Source organism: Furipterus horrens, unplaced genomic scaffold, assembly GCF_987537825.1.
Source record: "Furipterus horrens unplaced genomic scaffold, mFurHor1.1.pri manual_scaffold_10, whole genome shotgun sequence".
Taxonomy (NCBI): domain Eukaryota; kingdom Metazoa; phylum Chordata; class Mammalia; order Chiroptera; family Furipteridae; genus Furipterus; species Furipterus horrens.
Genome location: NW_028327180.1, coordinates 95,227,335 through 95,237,906, shown reverse-complemented (window position 1 = coordinate 95,237,906; position 10,572 = coordinate 95,227,335). Strand labels below are relative to the sequence as shown.

Here is a 10,572-nt window from a genome sequence, read left to right as displayed (position 1 = left end):
GCTATGGCAGCCTGTAAGGTGGTATGATTATACGCATCTCACAGGCGAGGGAACTGGGGCTAAGGAAAGAGCATAAGGAAAGGCCCAGGCTTAGAAAGGGGAGCAGTTGGGATTTAAAGCTGAGGATTTTTTTTTTTACTCCAAAGACAGTAACTCAAAAATGTTCCACTGCTAATAGTAGCAGACCGGATCCAGCAGTACATTAAAAAGATCTCACACTATAATCCAGTGGGATTCATCCCAGGGATGCATGGTTGGTGTAATATTCACAAAATCAATAAGTGTGACAGACCATATAAATAACATAAAAGATAAAAACCACATGATCATATCCATAGATGCAGAAGAAGCGTCTGACAAAAATCCAGCACCCACTTATGATAAAAACTCTCAGCAAAGTGGGACTAGAAGGATCACACCTCAACATAATAAAAGCCATATATGAGAAACCTACGGCCAACATCATATTCAATGGGCAAAAACTAAAAGCGTTTCCCTCAAGGTCAGACACAAGACAAGGGTGTCTGTGTTCACCTCTCTTATTCAACATAGTACTGGAAGTCCTAGCCACAGCAATCAAACAAGAAGAAATAAAAGGCATGTAAATTGGAAAGGAAGAAGTAAAACTGTCATTATTCGCAGATGACATGATATTGTACATAGAAAATCCTATAGGCTCCACCAAAAAACTACTAGACCTAATAAATGAATTTAGCCAAGTAGCAGGATACAAAGTCAAGACTCAGAAATTAATGGCATTTAAAAAAATGATTTTATTTATTTATTTTTAGAAAGGGCAAGGAGGGAGAAAGAGAAGGAGGGAAACGTCAATGTGTGGTTGCCTCTCATGCACCCCCAACCAGGGACCTGGCCCACAACCCAGGCATGTGCCCTATCCGGGAATTGAACCGGTGACACTTTAGTTCACAGGCCGGCACTCAATCCACTGAGCCACAGCAGCCAGGGCCGATGGCATTTTTTACACACCAATAATGAACTATCAGAAAAAGAAACTAAGAAAACAATCCTGTTTACTATTGCAACAATAGCAGCAACAACAAATTAAGTACCTAGGGATAGATTTAACCAAGAAGGTAAAGGAGCTGTACTCAGAAAACTACATAACCCTGAAGAAAGAGATTGAGGAAGATAACTACATGGAAGCGTATACCATGTTCATGGATGGGAAGAGTTAACATCATTAAGATGTGTATACTACACAGAGCAATCTATAGAGTCAATGCAATTACTATTAAAATACCAATGGCATATTTCACAGATCTAGAACAAATATTTCAAAAATTTCTATGGAACCAAAAACAATCCTGAATAGCCTCAGCAATCTTGAGAAAGAAGAACAAAGTAGGAGGGGTCACAATACCGGATATCAAACTATACTACAAAGCGACTGTGATCAAAACAGTCTGGTACTGGCATAAGAGCAGACACACAGATCAATGGAACAAAACAGAGAGCCCAGAAATAAACCCAATTAATATTGTATTTGAGGCAAGAGCATAAAATGTAACAAAGACAGTCTTTTCAATAACTGGTATTGGGAAAACTGAACTGGTACACACACACAAAATGAAACTGGACCACCAACTTACACCATATACCAGAATAAACTCAAATGGATAAAAGACTTAAATTTAAGTCCCAATACCATAAAAATACTAGAGGAAAACAGAGGCAGTAAAATGTCATATATCTCATGTAGTAATATTTTTGCCAATATATATCCTAGGGCAAGGGAAAAAAAGGAAAAAATAAACAATTTGGACTACATCAAATTAAAAAGCTGCATAGCTGCAAGATGAAAAGGGACCCCACTGAATGGAGAACTTACTGGCCAACAATACACTGGACAAGGGTTTAATCTCCAAAATATATAAAGAACTTAGATAACTCAGCACTAGGAAGACAAACAATTCAATTAAAAAATGGGCAAAGGACCTGGAGAGACACTTCTCCAAGGAGGACCCATAGATATATGAAGGATGCGCAACATCACTAGCCATCAGAGAGATGCAAATGAAAACCACAGTTAGATACCACCTCACACCTGTCAGAATGGCCATCATTAACAAATCAACAAACAACAAGTGCTGGTGAGGATGTGGAGAAAAGGGAACCCTAGTGCACTGTTGGTGGGAATGCAGACCTCTGAAGCACTCTGGAAAAGAGTATGAAATTTCCTTAAAAAATTAAAAACGAAACTGCCTTTTGACCCAGTGATTCTACTCCTGGGAATATACCCTAAGAATCCTGAAACACCAATTCAGAAGAACCTATGCACCCCTATGTTCATAGCAGCGCTATTTACAATAGCCAAGTGCTGGAAACAGCCCAAGTGCCCATCAGTAGATGAGTGGATCCCAAAACTGTGGTACATTTACAAAATGGAATACTACGCAGCAGGAAAAAAGGAAGGAACTCTTACCTTTGGCCACAGCATGGATGGAACTGGAGACTATTATGCTGAGTGAAATAAGCCAATTGATGAAAGACAAATACCATATGATCTCACTTATAAGTGGAATCTGACAAACAAAATAAACGAATGGGCAAAATAGAACCAGACACATGGAAGCTGCAAAGGTGGGGAGGTGACAACCAGCTGAAAGAGGATCAAAGAACATGGATAAAGGACCCTGGGGCATGGACAACCATGTGGGGATTGACTGTGGGAGTGAGGGGTGGGTGGGGGTGGGGAGGGAGAAAAAGGAGAAGAATTCAGACAACAGTAATAGCATAAACAATAAAATATTTAAATTAAAAAAGAAGTTCCACTATTGTTTAAGAGCAGCTTACCACTTACCATGCATTTATGAAGTGCCGGGCGCTGCCACGCATTTTTCATATACTTACTCGTTAGTCTTTTCTAGTTCAATCCTATGAAGTAGATACTTGTATTCCCCTTTGGCAAGGGAAAAATGTGGGGGCTCAGGAAGGTGAAAGGGGGTGTGGAAATCTACCCAGGAATGGATGGTGCAGCTGCGTTCAGAATCCAGTCTGGCTGTCTCAAGGTGACTCTTATTTATTTATTTTTTTGATTCTTGCTCCCCAAAACAGTTCCAGGGGCCTTTTTCAGGAGCTCTCCTGGTGGGCTCTTGCTTCTCAAGCCATCTATCAGGCAGATTTTATGGGAAAGGCTGCCACCTCGTGGCCAAGTTGCAAACCTACCATCTACCAGGAGGATGCGATGGCTTGGGAAGGGGGAAGCTTTGGGAACAGGTGAGGTCAGTGTCTGGGAGGAGACCCCCACCAGGAGCTCGCTTTTTAAGGGCCGCCTTTCAGCCAGAGTGCCAGTTCTGAGCGTCAGAGGGAGGGTTCGGGCCCCTCACGTGCCTCAGAACAGAAGGTAGGGCTTGAGTGTGGTCATGGTGGATCAGAAGTTTCCTGGCCAGTCCTCACCGGGCCCATTGTGGACCCCGGAAGGTAAGCCTCAGCCAGCTTTCTCCTTAAGCCCTTTGCCCGAGGTGCTGGTCTTTCCCCCGGGGCAGGGTGAGGGAGAAGCAATGTTGGGGCTCTGATGCTTCTCCTGGAGGGAGGCCCCCAGACCCTGCCTTCTGTATCCCACGCTGTATAGACACTGTCTCCAACTCCAAGGGAGTCCCAGGAGCCCCATCTCACTTACCGAACTTGACCTTGTGCGAGAGCCTCCCTGTGGGCTCTGGGCTGTCACATTCGGGCCTTTGCAGTCCCCTAGGCTCTAGTCTTCCTGACGTCTTCTCTCTCCACTTTGCTGATCCAAGTATTTGCTAGTCGGATTTCTTCCCGGTTATAAGAACCCCATTTTGGGCTCCTCGTGGCCTGCAGGAGACTGGCCAGTGTCTGGGCCTGATCTTCCTCCCTGACGGGCCATCTCAGGCCACTTACCTTTAGGTGCGCTCCAGTCTGGTGCACCTCAGGCCTGGCTGCACATTCAGAACACCTGGGAAGCTTTGAACTTGCTGGTGCCCAGACCACTCCTGTGGACATTCTGATTTAATTGGCCCAGGACCTGGAGGTCGTGGTGTGTTTAATAAACACCCCAGGTGATTCTCATCTGTAACCAGGGACCTAACACACAGCCATTGCTCTGAACTTCTCCCCCAGTGACCTGCGTATTTCTTCTCCCCCTGCTGCACCTGCTTCTCACTCAGCCCAGAGCGCCCTGTGCACTTTGCCACCTGGCACCCTCGTACCTGGGAGTCCCTGGCTGCTGTGCTCATGAAGAGACCATGTGGTCCTCTTTTCTGGACTTGGCATTCCTGTGCCCACGTAGAGCCTGCCTAGTCCCCCACTGATGGGCCTGTGAGTTTGTCTCATACTTTAGACCGCGACATTTTGGACCATGTTTTATTTACCTGTGTATACCCCAAATTGAACAGTGCCTGAGACAAAATTGTGCTTGGTGACTGGGCAGGCTGATGAATGCCCCAAAGGGGGGGGGTCATGCACAGACAGTCAGTCTTTATGGTGCTGAGACCTTCAACCCTCCAAAGTCACCCCTTCTGGGAAGCCCGTGAGGCCGTGAGTGATGGTCTCACACTGCGGGTACCTGTTCATACTCCCTGAGCCGGGGCCGGGGGAATGGTTGGTGGCAGAGTGGGATGAGATTTCAGGACAGGTCCTCCTCCACCCTCCCCACCTGCATGAAAATGTCTCCCCCCGGGATGCATGGGTCATGCCTCAGTTTCTACTTTTAGAAACTCTGTGTTTGGAGCAAAGATTTAACAAGACTAGAAACTAGCATTTACTGAGGACGTACCATGTATCAGTGATGTAGGTAATATCCCATTTCTTCTTCATCGTCCCAGCAGCCCTGTTCTTATCAGTAAGACCTCATAGGCTCACTGATACCCAGTCTCCTCCTCGGCCTAGACTCATCATTAGAGTACATTCTCTAGTCTCCTTGTGGTGGTGGTGGTGGTGGGGTCCCCATAACCTCTATGGGATGGGACTGGGGGTGATGCATCCCATTTCCAGGTGTGGCCCATGACAAATAATCACACTCGTGATCTTGGGTCTCTTTATCCGTCCACCAGCTGACCGGAGAGGAGTTCAAAGGTCCCGAGGACCTAGACAAAGGCCTAGGCCTCTGAGGCCCGAGAAGAAGAAGGCAGTCACAAACGCAGGAGCTGGGACCTTGAGTGACCAGGCGCAGTAAAGCCTGTCCCTCGCTGACCCATAGCGAACTACCTGTGAGTGAGAATTCAGTTTTCTTTCATTTGTTAACTTATGTTTGGTTTATTTCACCAAGTGGTTAATGCTATCGGGTTGGCTAAAAAGTCCGTCACAGTTTTTCCGTAAAAGAAAAAGCACATTCTCCATCTTCACCAGAACATTATTGATGTGGATACTTTGAGTATATCGGCTGTCTCCTGCTATTGGATTCTAGTGGGTAGAGGCCAGGGGTGCTGCTACATATCTTCCAACGCATCAGACAGCCCCACGGCAAAGAATTATGTGGCCAAAATGTCAATAGTACAAGAAACTTCGCAAACCACTTTTGACACATTTGATCAGTCCCAGCACCTTCTCCATACACTGCACAAATCTTTCTTTTGCATTTCAGTTGCATTTTTACCTTTCTTGAAGTAATAAAGCATAATACACCAAAAAAAGTTGTGTATCTTCTTACATCTTCAATATTGAAATGGCTGCACAAAAATTCACCAATTCTGATTTGTTTTTTTTTTTTTAGTGCCGGCTGATATGACAGCTGTCACAACACAATCTAACAAAATGGTTTCGAATAAAGTTAAAGACAACTCAGCACTACTAGAGCCATCGTACAGAAAAAAACATAATGGACTTTTTGGTCAACCCAATACTTACCCTAATGAAGACATTGTAACCTTCTCAGCTTCCTGTTCAATGAGTGTTCCCAGGTGGGCTGACTTCAGAGGGCACAGTCTTGTCCCCTGTGCTGTCCCGCAGAGTTCTGTGTCACTGGGCAACTACTTCTGGAAACGGTCGAACATTTTTGTCCCGGCCATTCTAGCACTGGCCTGAGAAAAGGCAGGGGATGGTTGTTGACCCACGGCTGCCTCCTCCTCCCGTGTTATGGGTTTGGGGTGTGTGTGTATTGTGAGGGGCCAGGCTGGCCTAGGCATGATGGAACACTCATGGGTAGTTCACAGATGGTCGGCCTAACAGAGTGTCAGGTTCTGGTAAAATTCTGGTGACGCGATTCTGTGCGCCTCACTATGTGTCCAGCCCTCTGGGTCTTCCTGCCTGGGCTCTGGACTCAGTGGGCTCCCCGCTGGCTTCTTGCTTGAAGCCACGTTCCTATCTTGCTCAGCCCCACTGGTTACATCTACCCCAGGGAGACACGACACAGTGGTCCGTCCCTCTTGCAGCTTCCACCGAAGCAGGATTCGAGCTGGAGGCTGTCCTGCGGGTGTCCGTCCAAGTGGCCCAGACACCAGTCGGATCAAACGAGGCGGTAGCAGCTGGACCCTGGCCTGCAGAAGGGGCTGTCTCCTGCCTCCTGTTCTTTTCCTGAAGGGAAACGGCCCAAACTCCTCACTGCACCTGCGGGAACTGTGTCTGTGTGTGCTTCTGAGCAGGAAGCTCTCTGGACACGTTCAGTCTGCGGTTTGCTTTACTAAATCATAGATTGATCTGCTGGTGATGCTAACAGGAGCCTCACACCTGGGGCAGAGCAGACTAGCCTCTCCCCCTTCCCCGTCCACGGGGGGAAACACTGGCCTGGCTCAATGACTGGGAGGCAGCAATGACTTAGAGACTTGAAGAGTCTCAGGGTGAGGTACCACTCAGACTTCCTGGAGAGGTGTTGAAATCTCCAAAGCTGGGCTTGAATCTGATTCCACCACTTACCAGGGCGGGGGGACGGGGGTGACTGGCTTCCGTTCCCTCACCTGCAAAGTGAATGCCCCTCGGAGCTTGCCCTTGCAATCTATCCACGCAGTTTACCTCCATTGCTTCCTCTGTAGTCTGGAGTACGTACCTTCCTCCCAGGGCAACGGCCGGCAGCCTCTTCCTTCATCTCACACAGACGACCTCGTCAGCTCCCTGCCTGTCCTCACTGCAACCAGAGCACTGGTTTATGAGATTAGAATGGACTCCCTCTTGTGTTTAGTTTTAGAAATACAGTCTTGAATCCTTGCATCGCCTGAACCCTGTCCACCTCTTCTGTGTTCCGGCCTGACCGACCGTCTCACCATAGGACCTTTGCATATGCGACTCCCTGGTCTGCAGTACATGTGCCCCCCTTAGCTTTACCTCCTGCTTACCTTTTAGACCTCAACCATTCCTGTGACATTCTCAGTCTAGGTCCTGTGCCCAATTATGTGCAGCCACAGGTGTATAAAGCTCTCCTTTTCGGCACTAACAACCCTGCCGTTTTCACTGCTTAGTGTAGTTATTGGCCTGCTGTCTCTCTGCAGCCCTGATTGTGAGTGGTGGCATGAGGCGAGGATCCATGTCTACGGCCACTCACCTCTTTTATGCCCAGAATGTAGCACAGAACCCAGCACACGGCAAGCTCCCAGTAGAATGTTGTCGGCCAAATAAAAGGTGAGGATTCAGTGAGTGTTGGATTTGGGGCACTTAGCCCTGTTCTTGGCATGTAGCGAACATCTATCAATATTAGCTATTAATGATAACATTCTTATTTTACCTGTGGGATTGGTGCAAAAAAATTCATCTAAATCCTAAGTGCTCTTCTTACGTGGGTTGTCCTAAGGGTGCACGTTTTGGGGTGCATTGATCTAGCCTGGAAGAAAATACAAACACACACTCACACACAGAACCACACAAATTCAAGCATGTCTCCCAGTGGGGTAAGAGGATTTGCCATCAGTTTCTGCCAGCACGAGGAGGAGACAGCAGGGAGAAACCTGACTGTCCCCAGAGGGCTGCAGGGATCTACTCACGCAGGGGTGAGCCCGAGGGTCCTCGCTGCCCATAGGCCCCAGGCCCAGACTCTCTTCACCTGTTTGACGCAGAGAGGGGGCCACAGGTGCACGTGGAGATCAGTCTAAGATTTCGAGCAGTTTGCAGGCACTGAGATACTTGTAGCAATAGCTCTTCCCAAACCTCAAAATACCAGCTCATCCCCCTTTTCTCCGGCAACTTTTCCCATGTTCTTGCCTCAAAGCATTTCCACAGAAGACCAGTGTCCACAGGAGTTTTAGAGACTTTATTTATGTATAAACCATTTAAACACTTTGCCATAAATTATCTTTGCCTGTCCCTAGTCTTTGCTTAGCAGCAAATTAAAATTAATATAAAAACTCGATGAACAATTCATACATGTATATTACAAAAAAGTTCCTGTACCAAAGTTCTTATTAGACATTTTTTTTTTTGTTTTTTGTTTTTTAAACTTTTTTTTTTTTTTTTGTAGTTTTTTGTGGGTTTTCTTTTTTTAATTTTTTTTTTTTTTTGTAAATTTTCTTTCCTCGTGGTGACTGTCATGTGATTGTCTCAGTTTCTGGACCAAACAAACACACTAATAATTTTAAATCTGAAACAGTGATTGTGCCTTGAGGCTCATGTATGTACAGGGTGATCTGAAGTGGTGCCCGTTAGCAAAAGAGAGTCACAATGCCACATCTCTACTGCCACTGATACCCACGAACTACGGAATCTAAACAGACTACACCCTGTAACTGCGTATTACTGTCCACAATGGAATCTTCAAAGACAAAAGAGTATGAAATTGATCTGTAGTGAGTATAGCCACCATTTTGAATTAAGTTTTACACTCTGAGCTCAAAGAAAGTAGCTCAGGCCACACGAAGTCGGGGCCAGAGCGTTAAGTGCTGAACGGTATTGTTTCGCTTTGACGTCTGATAGGAATTTCCTTTTTTATTTTTCCCCCTTCGTGTTTTTATTTTTCTTTAAAAAGGATTTCCAGTGCTCACTCTTTCACTTGTATGCGCCCCCCCACCCCAGTCGCTACACACAAATCACCCCCAAAGTCGTATTTTAAATGCACCTGTAGTGAAACAAAAACGTCTGGAGTATTTGTCCAAAAAGCAGTCATTCATGAGTGGGTGTCTCAGCCGGTCCGCTGGTGCCAGCCCCGGGGATGCCCGCGCCGCTCACGTGTGAATTAGTGAGGTAATAGAACATGAGGCCGGCTCGCCTGCACGTCTTTGTTTTCCGGTCGTGTGTCTGTCTTGCTTTCCGTTTTATTATTACTCGTGTGTGCGTGTGTGGGTGTGTGTTTTCTCTTTTGTTCCTTTTGGACACTTCGCGTCTCCTTTCTGTGTAGACCCAGAACAAGTGGGCCATATTGTAGGGGAACTTGGAGCATTTTGTGTTTGTTCGTTTGTTCGTTCATCGGTTTGTTGTATTTCCCTCAGAAGTTTCGGCCAGGCGTTAGTCTGCTTCGGGATGTGGGACGTCTCTCTTGGACAGTAGCATCGGAACTCAAAAAATGTGAGCTTGCCCGCCACTGGTCCCCGAAGCAGCCCGGCCTCAGTGCCCCGTTAGGTCTTCATCTCCTTAGGAGAGGAGAGAACAGTTACTCCCGCCGAGCCATCCGGACGAGGAATGGCAGCCGATGATTTTGTTACCTCTTTCCCATCTCGTTCTGTCTTAAAAACTGGATGTTGCTGCTACAGTCTGCAAGCTCTGGGTATTGCTCCACGGGAAGCACGTAATAGCCCTCGTACCCCTGCACACGCCCCGTGCTCAGGAGCTGCTGCTTCTCGCCCTCAGTCCACTGGCGGCTCCCCTCTCTCCCGTCCCTGGCTCTCTGCTGCTCCTTGGCCCACGCAGTGCCCAGGGCCCTCTGTCGGGCCTGGTCGAGGACGCGGGCCTTCTCTTCGTCCAGGGTGTCGGGGGCGAGGCCGTAGCGGATGCTGAGCAGCAGAGTGTTGTACTGGAATTCAATGTTGGTGAACCTTCGAGTCCTGCCGTTGACCAGCAGCGTGGGCTGCGACACGGTCACGTTCACCCCGCTCTCCAGCACCTTGCGGCCGATGGTGGTGCCCAGCGTGACCAGGTCGCCGTCGGCCGAGCCGATCTTCACAAAGTAGTGGGTGTCTTTGCCCTCAATGCTGTAGTGCATCTTGTCCAGGTAGTAGGCGTTGTTCAGCACAGAAGCCACCTTGCGGCTGTCCTCGCTGGCGATGCTGGACACGCCGGTGGTCACCCGCCCTTCTTTGATGGCGAACATGATGCCTTTGCCGATGATGGGCGTGGTGGTGGCAAACCAGTGGCCCGCCTTCTCTCGGATGCTGGCGTGGAGCTTTTTCACAATGACCTGCCCTTCAAGAGCCATGAAGGCCTGATTGTGCCTCTCTGTCGTCTGCTGGACGCCTGTAATGAGCTGTGGGCATAAGAACACACAGATAGCTGAGACCATTGGCAGGGCAGCTGCGGGCAGCGGCTGGGAGCTCATCACAAAAGCGTCAGAAAGGCAAAAGCTTGGGTGCCCTGGGGAGAACGAGGCTGGTGTCTGCAGGGACATGAGCTAACATAGGCCTCTCCTTTGAAACGAGGACAGGCTGGCACTTTCCAGAGCTCTGATCATGTGGCCTGTCTGCTGGAAACTGTGCCACTCGCTAAAAAGACGGGGTGGGGGTTCACCACCTTGCCGGCGCC

General features: G+C 47.9%; 1 protein-coding gene across 1 annotated transcript in view; it reads right to left on the bottom strand.

The window, feature by feature from the left end:
• Nucleotides 1-8,134: 8,134 nt before the first annotated feature.
• LOC150000980 (teneurin-2) overlaps nt 8,135-10,572 on the bottom strand; it is a 612,383-nt gene continuing 609,945 nt past the window's right edge. The window contains exon 27 of the mRNA XM_090288551.1: nt 8,135-10,297. Coding sequence (XP_090144677.1) covers nt 9,536-10,297 — 762 coding nt within the window. The 3' untranslated portion in view covers nt 8,135-9,535. The remainder of the gene's footprint in view (nt 10,298-10,572) is intronic.